The sequence below is a fragment of the Argiope bruennichi genome, chromosome 10, assembly GCF_947563725.1.
Source record: "Argiope bruennichi chromosome 10, qqArgBrue1.1, whole genome shotgun sequence".
NCBI lineage: Eukaryota > Metazoa > Arthropoda > Arachnida > Araneae > Araneidae > Argiope > Argiope bruennichi.
Window position 1 is genome coordinate 120,616,174 of NC_079160.1, and position 19,037 is coordinate 120,635,210.

Here is a 19,037-nt window from a genome sequence, read left to right on the forward strand (position 1 = left end):
TTATTAGTACTTACTTACTTATTATTTATTTACTTTTAATTTAAATAATTTAAATTTAACTTTAAGAAACTTTTTCTTTTCAATCAGTGAAAGCGATACAAAGTTTAAGAAGAAAGCTATTTGCTACATAGGCACTTTTTCTACAAGTAGTAAAAGTGGAGAAAAAAAAGAATCAGTTTCATTGTTTGAAATTGGAAGTGTTATATTTTTGATTTTTTAAAAATATAAAATGCCCCATAATACTAAGTGAAGTTTATTGAGAAACGGAATATTTTATAATACATCGAAGTATTCTATGAATTTTTTATCAAACATTTACAGGATGAGAATAATAATAATAATGATAATCTTTTTAGTCGATTTTTATAGACAGAATGATGTTTTATAATTCTTTTTTTCCGATATACGACACTAGATGGCAGCACCAGCTGAATTTTTATTGATGATCATCCCTGCATAAAACCTAAAGCCACATACTCATACAACATGTATTCTGAGATTATTTTTAATAATTATGTCGCTTTTTTAAATCAAAATCTTTTATTTTTTATTATTAAATTCTAAAAAGAAAACGTCATTCGGTTTATTTATGAAAACCGCTATGTGTTAACATTATTGATTAAAAAAGAAAGAAATAATCTCAGGACATGATATTATTTTTTATCTTCCCTGATATTCTATTTTGGTTTCAAATAATAAAATAAAAGCATTCATAGTTTGTCATCACAATATTTATGAAATGGGCACCATAGGCGCATGCTTTCGGTCCGTATATCGCTTTTATCCAATGTTGTAAGATATTACTTTGATTTTCTTTTGTTGTTGGTCGCCATCTAGTGGCTCATATTTTATTTAAAAAAGAAGATTTGCTTTCATTTGTCTCCATGACGGTATCCAATATTTATCTCTTTCCGTAACTCTTAATTAGTTTTTTCCAAATATCACCTCCAACTATCATACATTCTCTTCCGTAACCATATCTTTAACCAATTATGTTTAATTTTTTTTTTATAATGATGCCAATGGCTTCATTTTGGCTGATGATTTAAATGCATCCCTATTAACTTAGTAAAATTTCTGACTTCACAGTGCATTTTCTTTTTCATTATAGTATTTTTTTAAATTTTAACAACTGTAGACATCACTGAAACAAATTCGTATTTTGATGAATGATACATTACACATAGCGATGATTCACTTTTGAAATGGAAGATAATTTTACTTCAACTCGTGTGCTTACTTTATGGAGCTGAATTAAAAAAAATAATGAAGACAAATCTCATGCCTCGAACAGCTTCAAGCTTATTTCTATATTTATTATTAATATTAGCATATGACAAGTATATTCTTTTTGCAAGGACTGTGTTTCTTTACGGAGACAAAATATTTTATTGTTTTAATATTCAGTTCTGATACTCTTTTTTCATCATTTCTGAGCAGGTTTTTGGATATGCATAATTTTTTTACAGGAACTTGAGAATTTGGAGGGAACACGAAAATTCAATAACTTTTTTTTCCTTTTGATTCCGCATGTTTTCCTCCCTCACCAATATTGTTTTTGAACACTCCGAATTAATCCGATGCGGTAAATGCATGCAACTGATTGAAAACTTTTGGTCAAGGAATTCAGATGTTTGGTCATTTATTATTTTGATTAACAAATGATATAAATCAATTTTTTTTATATTTTCCAATTTCCTTTTACTATTTCGATGATTGGTCAGAAAATTAAATGCGTTCAAAAGTGGTGACAGATATTCAAATTGTTCGTCAATAGACTATCAGTCTGTGAAAGATTTTGAAAGAAATTTTTTGAATTCACTCTTAAGATTTAAACAATATATTAAAAATATAAGTTCTATGTTTACTTGCAATGTAAATTTTAATTAATTTATAGAGCTATATAGAACTTCTCAGATCCTAACCAGACATAAAAGGAAACTGTCAGATGTCTTTTTCAGAATATCTTTCAAATTATGATATTCAATCAAAAACTCTAAATTTAATGTTAACAATTAATATTTACAGATGAAAATAATATGATTTCAATGAAAGAGGATTTAACATTCAAGAGTAGATCCAAGCCATAAATAGTGGACGTAGCTCGAGTTATCATTTATTAATAGCTAATCATTATCTTGATACATTCCTTTGGACCCTTTATTTACCAACTATTAAACCATGTGATTATTATATTTTAAATATAAAGAACCAACGAAGGAAACATTATATTATGGTTTACAAGCAGTCAAAATGTTTAATTACTGTCAAAATTGTCCTATATACTTTTAATAATTGAGCATAAAAAAGAAATAAATTTGAATCTGCATATTAAATTTCTTTGACAAGGTGGTGTTACTGCATTACTTGCTTTGATTCTCAAATTGAAAATATTATCCACTAGATTCACTTTCCGTATTTTTTTCCATAAACCAAAACTTTTAGTTCCATTTACAACGACTCTAAATCCAGTCAGAATTGAATTGAAATAAAAAAATCTTTTCGATTTAAAGTTGTAGGGAAAGTTAAAATAATTATATTATGGCATAAAATATAATTCTTGCTTCGTTTCTAAAGTGAGCAAATTTCTTATCTCTCTTTTAATTATTTCCTTATAATTAGAGTTTTTAATAAAAAAGTTCAGATAAACGTTTACATAAACGTTTTTATTTTCTTCTATAGAGAAAGTATTATTATCCTCAAAAAATTGGAATTCGAGATTTTGACGAATCTTCGCATATTAGACCTCACTGAGTTCGAAAAACACATTTTGGAAAAATGTCCGTCTGTCTGTCTGTGACAAAGATAACTCAAAACCGTCTTGAGCTAAATGGTTGAAATTCGGTACACGATCTTAACACGAAATTTTGAGATTTCTATCTGTTTTTTAGTAAAATCTGTTCAGTGGAAGTCCTGTCCGGCTGTTCCAATATACAAAACGAAGACATCTAGATAGATAATATTTGGTCCCACAGATTTAACATCTATAGTGTAGACATCTTTCAAATTTTGAGGCAAAATGAATTACGTGCTCACTGTCTATCAGTCTGTTCTTTTAGAAACATATAAACACAATAATTTAAAAATGCAATAACTTAAATATATCAACATTGATATAGGAATATCTGACTATAGGTACAGTTTTGTATAAAATTTTTGTTTCTATCAGTTGAGAAAAACCTGTATGAAATGCAAATTCCATTTTTGGATACCATTAACTGCATGTCAGGGATTGATCGCCAAAAGAACTCGCCAAGGGTGACATGAGAGATTCAGAAAAAAATGATAGATTCACGACAAAAGCTAATAGTTCGTAACTCTTGTACGCTATTGTCATGTAAGACGTTCTCTGGCACGACAAGTTTATTAGACAATATGCGAAAAAGGTTTGGAGAGTCCACTCCGGCTGGTTGATTGTTCATTGGTCCTGTAGTGGCGTCAAAAAATGACTTGTTACATATCAATCATTGATTCTTGTGTTTGCTCTGTGAGGTTGTTCACCATTTAGATGAAGATTCATTTGCACGAAACTTTCCAAACTATGTTTTGAACAGTTATTTCTGTTGTTATCAGCATTATTACAATTTTGGTTCTCTTCAAAAGAAAAAAGGTTGAAAGTTTGTGTTTAACAAATTCAAGAAAATACCAATTTGTATGTACAAATTGCAGTTCAGTGATACGACGAATCGGATAAATGTTGTTGTGGTGACTAATCTTACTTGATTTAGTTTATATAAATTCAAATCCATAGAATAAAGACTCAAGATTATATATAAAAAAAAACCCTTCTGTCAATCAAAATTATCTTGGAATACCTGATGTAGAAGTCTGATTTATCTCTCGTAGGATGACTTTCTGAAGGAATTTCAAGGAAAATTAGCTAACAATTATACTTTGCGTGGAGTAAAGCGAAGACTGCAATAGACAATTCACTGATAAAGCTCACATCGGTCTACAAATATTTAAACATAGATAATTCAGAATACAGACAGAATAGAACCCATGTAAATATAATAATATTGCCAATGATCTCGAATAATGTCTGTAAACTTAGATAATAAACCTAAATGTTATTTCAGTATATCAACTTGCTTATTTAACTGTCCTGTTGAAAGTTCTAATGTTATCCATTTAATTGAGTTGAAAATGTTATTGTGAAATAGTATTTGATATATGAAAATACAAGTACCATTGAGCTGTTATTCCAAGAAAACAAGGCGGTGTTTGAGCAGAAATGTTTCTTCTGACATCTTTTCTTAGAATTAAAAAAAATGTACACATCGGCATTGGCCTGCGAATAAGTTTCGACTATTTTGTTATTCAGTTATACTGAGCTATTAATTATTAAGGCAAAATTTTATTACTTTTTCGTATGCGAAGTATTGTAATCGTCAAAAGTTTGAACTCGAGATTTTGACGAATTTCTACGTTTCGGATCTTTCGGTCCGCAGTTTTGACATTTTGTTTCGCTGTCGGTCACTCTATGAATACGATAACTCTAAAACAGTTTGAGCCAGACGAACGAAATTTGGTATACGGAATTGCGATTAAAATTGTAAATTTATATCAAATTTTGAATGAGACCCATGCGCAGAAAGTCTGTCTGTCTGGCTGTATGAGTACAAGTGATGACTACAAAACGCAAAGTACTAAGCAGATACAATTTTGTACACAAGTTTAGTATTTAAAATATAGATACTTATCATATTTTGAATTAAATCCGTCAAAGTTGACTGTTTGTCGGTTTGCACTTTCGCATGCATGTAACAGTACGTTTAATTTCAATCTATCTGGAAAAAGGCGTCCAAAATGCATATTTTTGCTATAGTTTCAGTAAAAATGCTGGATTCCCGCCAAAGAATATGTCATAACTATTGTTCACCAATGTCATGTAAGTTATTTGAGGCTTACCTAAGGTTTACAATTTTACATGAAGGAAGGGGGGAGGGGTGTAAAATCTTTATTGGACATTTATGCGAGAAAATTTCGGTGAGAATTTTCTTCTGATTTTATATCATTTTCTGTATTAATAATGATGTGCCCTGTATTATTTCGATTGCAATTTCTTAAAAGTTTCCTGAAGTAAATTATGGATTTTTCGATAAAATAAAAAGTATATTTTCTGTGTCGTAATTTTATTGTGTGTTGATTTTTATAATTATATAAATTTCGTATCTATTTGAACACATTTCATACTTAGTTAAATGTGGCGAGTTCTGTATTTGTATTCCATCTATCTCTAGTATTGTATTATTTATATTTCCTCTGTCTTCTTATATACGTAGTGTATTCAAAAGAAACATATCCAGTTCTTTACAAAACTATTGCATTAATAAAATATTTTATTCTATACAGGAGTATTTCTTATAAAAGTAATAATCTGACTCTTTAATGAAGGACAATACCTATTTCTTTCGTTAGTTGATCGCGGACTTCTTTACATACATAGGTTTGGAATTAAGTAAATCAATTAATTCCTTGCCGGCGTCCTGGCATAGGGGTAGCGCTTCTTCCCTGTGATCTGGGCGTCCCGGGTTCGAATCCCATTTTGGGCATGGTTGCTCTTTTTCTGTGTTCTATTTGTGAGGTGTGTGAATGTGCCCCCCCCCCTATGAAAAGGGGTTGCGTGTGTGTCATCTTCATATGAGCTAGAAGTCAGACTTCTGCCCTCGGATGCTCAGGGGTCTTTACTTTCAGAAGCTACTGCACCTCCTTTCCGTGGTAACGCGGACACGACATCATCATTATCAATTAATTCCTTATATAATTAATACTGGCATAGGTAAATGATTCAACTCTTGAATAAGATGAGCCTTTTAGGGATTAAGAACTTCTTAGGTCATATTATCACTTAGAAAGATCCCAGGAATACAGAATTGGGTAGATTGAGATTCCAGAATTAAAGAAATGGATGAGACGATGTATGCGAGGGCAAATGATTTACTAAAAATGATAACCGAAAATGACAATATGGTGAACGGATCTTGGTAACCATTACGCCCCTATAAATAACTCTAAATAAAATAACAGAATATTTAGAACAGCTGTATTTAAGAACAGGGAGAGTGGTCTTCTCAAAACTTTCTTGTGTATGTATTGTGGATTAAAAGCGTTCTCTCTCTCCCCCAGCATAAAACTATGGATCTTGGTCAAGGCAGTGAGCGTTCAGTTTTATTTTCAGAGTCTCACATATGAGAAATGTGTGCTTCGTAATGTAGTAAAAAAAGCACTAACTTATTAACTGCAAGCAATTAAAAAACAGGCTTGAATCTCGTATGCAATCTTCAGCCATTTTTTTGATGCTTAATCGCTCTCACTCAGATTCATACTGAAACTATCTGAAAATCGAATATGTATTTCGAGTACCCTTTTATCGTCCAATTGAAGCCAAAATGTGATACATATTTATAAATGTTATCACAAGATCATATACCGAATTTAGGATATTTAAGTGATTGGATTTCTGAGTGACAGCTTTTAAGTGTATGTTGAATTGCAGACCAATATATGGCCAGATCCTCACGAATATAATTCCAATTTTGATACGAATCCAGATTTTAGGTGTTGAACGTATGTATAAATTTTCTTTATCTACTTCTGTACTTTTGTAGCTATCGTGTTCCCTTGCATTCAAATAGACAGACTTCTTCTGACTACATTTCCTTCAAAATTTGATATAAATCTGCAAATTTAGTATCAAGTCCATATACCAACTTTCATGCGTCTATCTCAGCAATTTTGATCTATCGTGTTCACAGACAGTCGGACATAATTCCAAAAATGTTCGAATGAAGTGAAGTTTGAAACATGAAGATTCATCAAAACCTCGAAGTAGAATTTTTCAACTACTCACAATTGAATACTATACAATATCTTCTCGTTGCATTCTTCGAAGATGAGAAAGTGAAAAAGAGCCATTTTGAAATACCAATAATCGATTAATGAATGTGATAGAATTCTGTATGTGAAATGGAAGGTATTTAATTTCATGAAACTCTTTCTTAAACACATCATGCGAAGTTTCTATGTACAAACTAGATACAAAATTGCATGACAGACATATCCTATGTATAAAATTGCATGACATCACTTACCTGTGATGTATTTTCTTGTAACTCTTTACTACCATCCATTTGAATTATGATTAGTTGTAGATGCTGACAGTGAAAAAACTTCACTAACCGTCATTTAATTCTGGAATATATATTCTATGGAAAACAATATTAACCCTTATCGTGGCAAGATTGTTTTTTTGAAGAAAAGCAAAAAAAAAAAAAAAAAATTACATAGGTTTGTATATATAAAAATGTGTAAGAACAAACATTTATGTATGTATGGTATATTTTTTATTATTATGGTATTATTTTTTATTTTATTATTATTATGGTATATTATTTGTGCATGTTGTATGTATGGTATACTATACAAAATGAACATAAGGGTTAATTAGACATTTTATACCATCTTATAACGTGTCTGATATTTTTAAAAAATATTCAACATATTTCGTGTCTTAGATTTTTGTTTGGTTAAATGTTAAAATTATAAAGTATAAAAAGTGCTGTCGATTTGAGATGGAAATTTTCGGAAGATATTATTTCACCTCAAGACAGAATATAAAAGAGTAAGTTGCCACAAAAAAAAAAGGAAAATTTTGACTACAATCCTATTTTGAAATCCCTGTAAGACCAATATCAATTAAATATTCTGAAGTATGAAAAATGTTATAAAACAACTTTGGATGCCAATCGTTTTGTATAAATTAAAAATCATGACCAAAAATGAAATTCTTTTTTTATTTTTAATCTTGAAAAAATCACAATACCATTTAAAATTTAAGCTACTGTTTGGAAATTATTGGATGAATAAAAAAAAATTAAAAAAACAACAACAACAAAATTTTATTTACGGAAAGATATATTTTTGGGAACGGAATCTTTTACTATCTTACCGAATTCTAATTTTGAGCTTTATTATAAAAACTATTGCTGCTGCTACTAAAATCACTTGGTCAAAACACAATTGAATTAAAGAAAAGGACCCAAACAAATAGAAGAAAGTTAAAAAAGGAGATTTATTGTAACATTTAGAACGATGTAAGTGAAGAAGAGAGAATAACCTTCTACCATTTGTGGAGGTGGGTTCTAATTCTACTTGAGGTGCTTGATTACGTTTGGTTAAATAAAAGAGTCAAGAATTCGTAATGAAGGACAAATGTATATTTTTTGTTGCTTGAAAGAAGCTTGGAGCATACAGGTAACCTTTAAGTTTCATTATCAAATGTTTTCGAAATTAAAAATTTACCCCTTAACTCCTTACATTTACTTGTTGGTGCAAGTAGACAGCCAGACTTTCACAGAATAAGTTTCGATCAATATTCGTATAAATTTGGAAAGCTTAAAAATTCAGAAACCCATAAATTAGGTGCTAAGTTCATATACCAAATTTCATATGTCTTACTGAAAAAAAGTTTGAGTTATCGTGTTTACAGACAAATAAATATAATACGAGAAATGTGTTTTTCAGCTCCAGGAAGGTCTGAAATACGAAGATTCGTCAAAAGCTCGAGTTCGAACAGTATTTTTTTGCGTATTTCATAAGCGAGAAAGTGAAAAAAAAATGTATAAGTAAATGATGTTATGTCGAGTGGAAAGTAAAATAACGGAGTTTCAGTCAGTGCTAAAAAGGATATATGTGCTGATAAAGCACATCATACAGGAACAAAAGTAATGATTAAAAAGATATGTGTATGGATAAATTTGTGAAAGTTTTGATAATGGCCGCGTGTATAAATAATGTCTTGCAGTGTAGATACATAAATCCTCCAGCAGATCAAGAAAGGATGCGAGTAAATTCATATCATTAGAAGAAAAGAATGACCTCAAATAGATCAAGAAAGAACGAGTTCATCAATGAATGCATAAAAGAAAAATGTGTGTACAAATAGTTGTGAAAAAAATTGGTTGAGGAGATTGTTTATATGAACAAGCCTATTGTATAGAATAGAAATGTGAAAACTCTATCGGAATTGTGAAAATATTGGAGAAAGAATGCTTGATAATTGTTATAAATCTAATTATACATAAAAAAAATATGAGAAATGACGGAAGAAATATGGTTTAAAGATTATGTATATAAATAATTCTGCTAAATATTGAACACGAGTATAAATCAATGCACATGACTGTTGGAGAAAAATGGGTTTATGAGTAATATCAGTGCACAGATAAAAAGAATATGAATCTATTTGACTGATACTACTGGACAAAGGAACGTACGTACTGGCAGAATAAGAAAGGGGTTCAGAAAGAACTATATTAAATATGAAAAACTGCTAGAGATAGAATATGTGTAAATCATATTAAGTGAGCTGAAAGATCGAAAAAATGGCAGCATTACTAGAGATTCGCTTGAACGCCAACTGATGGGGTTTTGATGGAGCTTTAGTCTTAACTATATTTTTACTTTTTTATTGACCAATATTTTTCAATGATTTCGTCGCAATCGAATTTTGTACACGCTTGATAATGCGTGTAAGATCTGGGCTGTAAGTCCAAATCTGTTTTGTGGTTCTCTGGTGAAGAGGATTTAACTCTGTAAGCAGATAATTTATATGTTCAAGTAAATCAATCGCAGTCCAAATAAGTATCGAATATGGAATATGTCTTTGTAATAGTTTTCATATACTAAAATATGGCCATGGTAACAGAATATGTGTCACATACATTCAGTTGGAGTTTGCCTATTTGAATTATTCTGAGATAATTCGTATTTAAACTAAATCTAATCTAATAATGAATACATAGGCATCGCTGGAAAAAAAGATGAAAACGTGTATAAATAATGACATAGTACGGAATTGGGCTTTGTAGTTTCAAATCCATATCGAGGAATATTGAATGAATAAATAAATAAATACCTAACAATTGTGACGGAACAATGTTGTGGAAGAGCCGGAGAGAGATGAGAATGTGCATGTGAATAAATGACACCGTGCAGAAGTAAGAGTAGAGCTTTATTAACAGGCCATTCTTTTTGGCATACTTTCAACTACTTACACTTTTCTTTCTTTCAAAGCTTGAAACTCGTTGTATAGTAGACATCACTGAAGCGCAGAAATGGGACACATCCATCAACTTAAAGTAGTACTTTTTAGATTTTTTACTAGAAGATTGTTTATATAATATCTGTAGTCGACACTGGCGGCCCTCCGTATGAAATGTCGGCTGCTGCATGGGCAGCCCGTAATCTAACTGAACCATTTCGTTGGACGACCCTCTGCTATTAAGAACTCACTGATTAGGCACAAATAGCTAAGTACCTGACTTCGGAGACATCTTGCTCTTGCCATGGACAGGCTGGTCATTCTTCCCTATGCACATCACGAAGTACTGGTTATTTATTGTAACTGATACTGAATTCCATCCCGCTACCGTTTCTACCTCGAAAAAAATAATTACATTTTGCATTTTAATTTTGAGGTTCAAATTCTTCTACTTCCTGCACGGGAAGTTTTGAATGAACTGACAATAGCGCAGAAGGCTGAATCTGCTATTGAATAGATTCGTTTTTCGCTCTTTCGATGGGTCATCCAATAGGATTACAAGCTCTAGAGTAGCAAAGAATTTGCAAAATTTTATTTTATTACTTTTTTTAGTATGATAAACAGATGAGCACCATTACATATTTGCGTTTATCAAAGGTTCAATTTTAAAATCTTTTCAATGTTCTTTGCTTGATGATAAGATGATTGGAAATGTTTTTGAGACAATTATCCAAAGTAAAACTTTCTTAAACCACATTCATATTTAAAAATTCATTTTTACAGTACAATTTTCATATTTACATTAGAAAAGTGTCTAATCAATAGTGAAATTTTCTCTACAAAATACTCATTTAGAGTCTTGAAATGCTTGAAACGATGTAAAGTGATGGAAACGCTCTAAATTTAGTTGATTAACTTATGTATGTTACTTTAAATTTTATTACATGAAATATTATAAATAGTTTCACTCAAAAAAGCTTCAAACGTGCCACTTTCCCGTGGTTCAGTCTGATCATTATCCCTTTTAAGTAAATTATTTGATTCTTTGCATTCATGTCGCTTTTAGAACATATACTGCAATCGGTACTCAAAGGCATGCAGTCTGTGTGTGAGCAAGGTGTCTCCAAAGCAGTATCCTATCTTTTTTTTAAAATGACAACCCTAAAGAAGAGTGAACGCGTGTTTACTTCTTGTGCAAGTTAGACACACATTTTTTTATACGGGCAAATGGGTATGCAATAGAGTAAATGCAATGCTTCTGATGTCACTGCATCCGTATTGAAGGGAAATGTCAATCAATAATAATGGGTTGTATAGCAGGGTTTTGAATGAAAGTAAAGACATAAATGGAAAAATTATCTGAAGCTTAAAATTATCTGAAGGGATAATATTAAAATAATTATTGAGCAATAAATTCATAAATTTGATATAATTCTAAAAAGGCATGCACTCTATTCGTGCTCAGCGTTAAGTAAGCTAATCGAAAAATTGGCAGTGATATTATGATTAGCTCTATAGAAGAAATCTTACTGAAATCTGTACTTAAAATGAAAAGGGGAAAAAAAATCAAAATTAATAAACAGCGAATTATATCATTAAAAAAATCAGCATACAATGTTCTGGATCAAATACATTTCCTGAATATTTTCGTGAAAATCATTGTTCGATGTTTTTTTATTTTATTTTCACTCCATGCATTATACTTTATTTTTCTGTGAAACCAAAATATTTTACCGTTAAGTGTTCCCCAAACTGTGTAGATATGATGCAAAAAGCTAGTGTCTCAGTTATAAAGGAAATCGTTTCTAAAAGCGTATGGCACTTTATGTTGAAAGTCACGTCATTGAAACAAAAATTATTTTATTCTAAATGTAGTGATATCACAAGAGAGACAACTGAGCAGGGGATATTTTTCGAGAATGCTACGAATTAAACAATGCGTTCGTATCTTCTCACAAGTGGAAGAATAGTCTTGCATAGATTTTCAGTTTGGAGAACACTTATTGGTAGTTGTGTTTGAGGTGAAAGCCGCCAGTGCAATATATTAGAGACATACACACACATACAACAAAATCAATGAACTCAAATTCCCATTCCGTTTGCAAAAAGGAAAAGGGAACAGTCAACTAAGGCGCACAGAATGGTCCCGTAACAACGGAAGAAGAGGACGCGACAAAATTATTTCCCTTTTTATCTGAGAAATCATGGAGGAAATAAGAATGAATGGAGACGACGTCTACGCTCGGACACACAGAGAGTAGAAATTAAAAAAAGTGGGTTCCAGTGACCGGAATTCTTGCATTACTTTGATGATGTCCCTCTTTCCCAATGCTTTTTGATTTCAGACCCTGAGATATAATATTTGGAATCGCGAATCTTGAACAATTTTTTTAATGCGTTCTTATGAACGTCTTTCATTTTATGATGCATTCTATGAACGTTTATAATTTTATGAATGCGTTCTCATGAACGTCTTTCGTTTTGTGAATGCGTTCTAATGAACACTTTTCGTTTTGTGAATACATTCTTATAAACTTGCAGATACATTATTATGAGTGGTCCAATTTTGGTGAGAATGATTCTAAAAAAATCGTTTAATTCTTTCCCGTTTAGCTTTTGGTAATTCATATAGCATTTTTTATTATCTTTTTAGAAAGACCTTGATCAATGATCTGTCGATATCGAGATTTATTGTGCAAATTGATCCGTTAATAGATATCAAAGAATATCTTCACAAAATTTTTTAATCGCCTAAAAATCACATGCGATATCCAAATGATGAAGTACATACAATTGTATTATTAATGAAAAAAAAACTGAATTCTTTAAAGTTATAAATACATATTACCGATGACTAGTTTAATAAATTTATAAATGCCTTCTTACGCTATTTATTTTTGTTTGGAATTCCTTATTTTGCTTCCAATCATAAATTCTAAAAGGAAATTGCTAAGTATTTCTTATATGTACACTTTGATATAGATGCTAGCATTTTTTTTTATACAAAGGGGATGAATTTTTCAACTTATTTCAAGATATGAATTCTGCCGATATTTTCAACTAAATTCAAAGATCTTATTTTATTACAATTTCGAAAGCTTTAAAAAGAGAAAAAAAATTATTTCTTTTATTAGCTCTAATAAAGCCGATGTTTTGACAAATTTTGGCTTATGTAAAAGAATTAAGTTTGACTTTTGTTTTTAAAGATCCAACAAAGTGAATTCGACAAATGGATTTTTTTTAAACTTTGCTTCGTTCACATAATATCCCAAAAATAACGGGAAAAATAAAAAAGCTTCAGTCTTGCTAAGGAGCAAAAATGACCTTGCATTTTATTAAACAAGTTGGTTGACACATCAACTATCTAGCAAAACAATAATTTAGGCTCTAATCGCAGAAATGTGCGACATAATCGTTGTAGTTAGACAAGTTCTACCTTAATCCTATTTTTGTTTACAAAGTTGTAGATGCTTTGAAATTACGCGTACAGCCAGGTGAAAATTTCTACGGCAGTCCGCATCTTGTAAATACAAGCTACATAAGCTAAATGTTTGCTGCGCATGCGCGAATTACTTCGTTGATGAGAATATTGGATGACGGATGATTATATAATACAAAACTTCTACCTGAATCTGATTTGCACCATACTAAAATCGATGCTGACCGAACAGTTTTTTTTACTCGTCTCACAACTTAAAAACACAGACTACTTTATATGAAAAACCCTAAAGAATTGTGAAAGTATTTATTCTATATGAAGTATAGAATGTACTTTTTACAAGAACCTTATTTAATAGAGTGGGCGTTCTCTTTCGAAATGTAAATAATAGTAATTATTAAAAAAGGAACACGGCTCTAACCACTAATACTCCTTGAGGATTTTCCAACTTGAGGAAAATATATACATCGCTTCTCTGCAGAGGAATGATAGGGCTTGGGGGGAAGCTTTAAAAGCTGTTGTAAAAGCTTTCATTGACTAGAGGTGTCGATAATTAAAGTTGGATTACACGCCCACTACTTCAAGGATCGAGAACAGGTGGTTCTACTTTAGGGCCCTGACCCAGAAAGCCGGCTCGTCGTCTCCATCGCATTCTTTGTCCCTTCAACAGCCAAACGCACGGAGCCCCGAAAGTGAAGAAACATAAAAGCGAAGAAGAGGAACTTGGCATGGAGTTTATTATTTTTTTTTTTGTAATTTTTCTTTTTTTTCACTTGAATGGTTGGCTTTGAAACTCGTTGTCAGAATCTCGATGCGTCCACGAGATGCACCGGATGCTCTCTAATAAAGGATAATCGCACGAGGAAGGTTTGTCCTAAGTTGTAGAGAGAAATGTCACTTGCGGTGTCTGGGACGTCGAACCACAGTTCACCATTTTGATATAAGATGCAGAGTGAGACACTCTTCATGTATTATAATATCTTTTTTTTATTGTTGAGCACTTTACAAATATACACGTGATTAAGTTGCTACAGTATTTTATTTATTTATTTATTCTTCTTCCGATTTCAGCTTCGTTAGTAGGCAGTCACAATCTAAAACACTAAGAGCGATGTTCTATATGGTCTATTGGGATCTAATTTCTTCCCTTCATCTTAAATATATATATATGTATATACATGCACACCTACGGATGCATAGTTGTATATGTATATAGATATTTTTCCTTAATATATATATATATATATTTATATATCTTCTACAGTCTTCTGTATATTTTGTTTTTTATCTCTGCTTCCTCTACTGGATTATAAAAACACACACAAGTGTTATATAACCGGATGATGTCGCCGCCCTAAGGTAGTGTTCTCCTAGTTGACTACGAGTGAGGCAGGCTTCTCCCTGCGCTCTCCTCGCACGAGAAATAAGAAGATATTAGAGATTAGAGAGATAGAGATTAGAGAGAGAGAGAAGGAGATTGAAAGAGAGAAAGGGTAGAGTTCATTCAAACGGGAGTTTCGTTGTGAGCGGAGTTCTTCTTGTCATTGCCTGTCGTGGCGTCCTTGATCACATCCGCGCTGGTGGAGGCTGTGGCGTTCGGATGCAGGAGGGGCGCGCGCTTGCTGGCCGAGCGGCCCAGGGCGCCGCTAGAGTCCGCAGTCGAGTTCTTGCGGGAGTCCATGCCGCTGCGGAACGCACTCACCACACGAATCTGAGAGAAAAGACACACATGGAATCAGTATCACAGACATCCAAAGAGAGTCATTCAACTATCGGCCGCCCGACCACGGATGGTAAAGGCAGGACCGTTTCCGGAATTTTGACACCCTCCCCGAACAAAAGTATATAACATGATTCAAATGTCTTTAGACAAGCCTTAATGCTGGTATAGAGAAACAAGTCTTTTTTTAAAAAAGAGAACATGGAGTTGCAAACGCAATGTGGGTTCTGTTTGCGAGGGTTTTTATTGGTTATTTAAATAAAAGAAACGGAAATATAAAATATACGTTATAGGCTTTATGGAATACTAATTTATAATAGCATAACAACAATAAAAACGTGTATGACTTTAGATAGCAAGTCTTCTGAACACTGCTCTAAAGTGTGTTGCTATCACCACACACAACATAAAATGTGTAATCTTATTTGCTACTTATGTTGCTTATAAGTTCATTTTGTTGCGTTTGCAAATCCATATTAATATTGGAAAAATGACTTGATTTTATATACCAGAACACCATTAACGACTGTTTAAGAATTTTTGAATGGCCCCTTACACAATCTCTTATATTGCTTAGGTAAAATAATTAAACTATAAAGTCATTTAAATTAAAAGTATGTATATAAATCTCATAGAAATTACCGAATTATTGATTACTACTATCCAACTAAAGTCTCAGACTTTGTTATTAGTTACCAATTTTGTTGACTCCGAGAAAAAGTGTTCTCAATTTACTTACTAAAAAAAATTATGATAAAAAAATATTAATTTTAATTTAAATGAACGCTTTCCTTTTTTTAGCCTATTGTTTGAATCTTAAGATAAATCTTATTAGATTTGTTTTAATATTTTATAAAAAAATCCAATTATACTCTTTATCGTCAGCAGCTATGTTAAGAAATTACATGTCTGATGCATATGACATCGAAGCACCTTCTTGAAGCACACATTCGGCATACTTAGATATCAAATTAAGAAACTGAGGCTAATTTTTTTTCTACAGTGTTCTTATCTGTGCTCCACGGTTCATAGTCAAACACCATTTTTTTAATGCAATGAATTATTTTTTATTTTAAATGAGAGAAAATAACTGAAACACGAATAAAATTTCGCTGATTCACAAATTTTCTACTATATTCTATATGCCTTCTAAATATTTTTGTCATAATTAATTATTTTTTCCGCATTATTAAAAAAAACCCTACTGATCATAAAAAGGTTCTGAGCCTTATAGGTTTAGCAGTTATATTATGGCAACATTTCTCTCACTCTCTCTCTTTTTTTTAAAGAATTCCGCTTATACATGAACGAAGTAATAGCGTATGACACTAAATAATGCACAAATTCCAAGTATTTTTGTAAAATGAGCCTCTGTTTGTTTGAAATAAGCAATGGTTTTATTTTTAAGGAGATTGAACCCTTCTAAATACTGAAGTGATTTATATATTCTTTATTTACACAGGAGGAACACGGCTCTAATACATATATACAAACAAAATGAGAACCCGAAAAGGGCAAATGACACTAATGTGCAAAAGTTAAGCAACAATGTAAATTTTAAGCAGGTAGCCATGAAATTGTAGAAAAGGAGTAATTGCGATTGCAACGAACACGCAATTCAGTAGAAAGGTGATGCGTATGAAAATGTTAGGAACAAAACATCATAAGCGACATGAATGTAAGTTTGCGCGCGCAGCTAAAGACTACAAGGAAAAGAAGAACGGAGGAGAAATTAAAGGCATTCGCTGCAAGTGCAAGTGAGTGCTTTCATGAAATATGGTTAGAAGAAATCACCTGGATGACTTTGCTCGTGGAAGAATGATCGGAAAGCTGGAGGAGGGGCGCAGTTTGACCAGTATAGCTGAAGAGTTTGGAATCAACAGAAGTGTCGTTTCGCTCGTTTGGAAAGCCTTCCAAACCATAGGTACAGTTGTTAGAAAGGTTGGTGGTGGCCGCCCTAATAAAACAACTGCAGTGGATGACCGATATATTGTCCTGCAGACGAAAAGAGTCCGATATCAGTCAGCAAACGCTACTGCTCAGCAAATGTGTACGGCAACAGGACGACAAGTGTCGCGGTTTACTATGACCAGACGCCTTTACAAAGGTGGCCTGTTCTCCCACTGTCCTGAGCGCTCAATCCCTTTGAAAGTTTTCCATAGGTGGCACCTTTTAGAGTAGTGTAAGGAGCACAAAAACTGGAAATCCCATCAATGGAGTCGTGTTCTCTTTACGAATGACAGTTGTTTCAGTGCCACATTCTCAACCTCAACTGATTTAGAGAGAGGTCGGGATATGGTTTCATACCAGTAACATCACCGAAAGATACCTCTACGGTGGTCCTGGAGTAGCCGTAGAGGAGGCATTATGCTGAATGGGCGGATAAGCACCACGTTTTCGACAGAGATTCTGTATCCGGAGATCGCTATTGTAAGGAAGTGATTGTTCCCATGTGTGTCTGTTCCGAGGTGCTATTGGACAAGACTTCGTTTTTATGGATGACAATGCACGGCTACACCGGACTGATGACGTTCAGCAGCTACTGTTAAGTAAAGATATCACTCGAATGGATCAGCCAGCATTCTCTCCTGATTTAAATCTCATAGAACATGTGTGGGATGCTTTGGGGAGACGCTTTGCGGCGCGATTACATCCTTCGGGGAACACCCAACAACTGAAACAGGTGCTGATTGAGGAATGGACACTCTTACCTCAAGAACTGTTCGAAAATCTGGTGTTGAGTATGGTGAGACGGGGCGAAGCAACCATGGTAGTAAGGGGAAGGCATATCCCATACTAAGGAACACCTGCTTACTGTTCTTCCTCTTGGACAGACAGTCATGTGTAGCGATACTACGAATTTAATAAAGCTTTTTTTGCTTGATTCCATACTATATGCATTGTATTCATTTTGGCGCAGTTATGCTTCCGTCATTGTTTAAGTACATAATCCTGTCTCTCATTTCTGAATTTCAAGTCTCTCAGATGATTTCTCTTGGAGTTATGGCAAAAAAAATGCATCTGTTGTTTAAGTTTTGCACACCAATGTATTTTTAATATGGAATAATAAATGGAATAATTTTGACAGTTATTTATATTATTTTTGTAGGAAATTAATCATTGAGGTCATGAGTTTTTGCATGCATTATTCCTTAGATTAAAATGAAAGATTACATAGATGTGAAGAAATTTTACTCATGAAAAAACTGTCGGAAATCTTAAGAAAATGTTTTTCATATGTTCATTAAACCTAGCAACGATATGACACAAATGAAGTACGATATTACCAATAATTTCCTGATATTTCGTTAATGGAGTCATTGCATATTTCATAACTCAGGAATTACTCGAGTTCTTGTAGCGACGTGGGATTTTCTTGAAGCTCCGTATACGTTACAAGAAGGAAGGGGTAAATGCGGTGACCAACCCATATTTTTGTTGGTGGTGAACAAGTATGTATTGCAAGTATTTCAATACAGTCATTACGAATATTACTAGTATTTCAATACATGATTACTGAAATATCTCTTCAAGAAAGTTAAAACCTGACCAGAAAGTTTGAGCCTCACATTATATTTTACACAATCAGTTTTTGTTCTAAACTGATAGTCCAAGACATTAAAGACAGTTATACATTTTACGATTTAACTAATTTTATTTGTTGGTTTTAATAGATTTATCAAAGATATCGGTGGATATAATTGCAGATACAATTTTTTTGCACATAGGGCTGTGGCAAATGAATATAATCATTTCCCTGCGATTTGTAATTCTTGAATCTAGAGTACTGTCTTCAGGGTTAGCAAGAAATAAGTTACCCACTTCAGAGGACT

At 32.5% G+C, this 19,037-nt stretch overlaps 1 protein-coding gene across 4 annotated transcripts in view; it reads right to left on the reverse strand.

Annotated features, from left to right (window-relative positions):
- Positions 1–10,002: 10,002 nt before the first annotated feature.
- The window catches only part of LOC129989470 (plasma membrane calcium-transporting ATPase 2-like), a 285,601-nt gene continuing 276,566 nt past the window's right edge, over positions 10,003–19,037 (reverse strand). For all 4 annotated transcript variants that reach the window (XM_056098032.1, XM_056098031.1, XM_056098034.1 and 1 more), the window contains exon 20: positions 10,003–15,195. In XM_056098032.1, the coding sequence (XP_055954007.1) occupies positions 14,989–15,195 (207 nt within the window). In that variant the 3' untranslated portion in view covers positions 10,003–14,988. The remainder of the gene's footprint in view (positions 15,196–19,037) is intronic.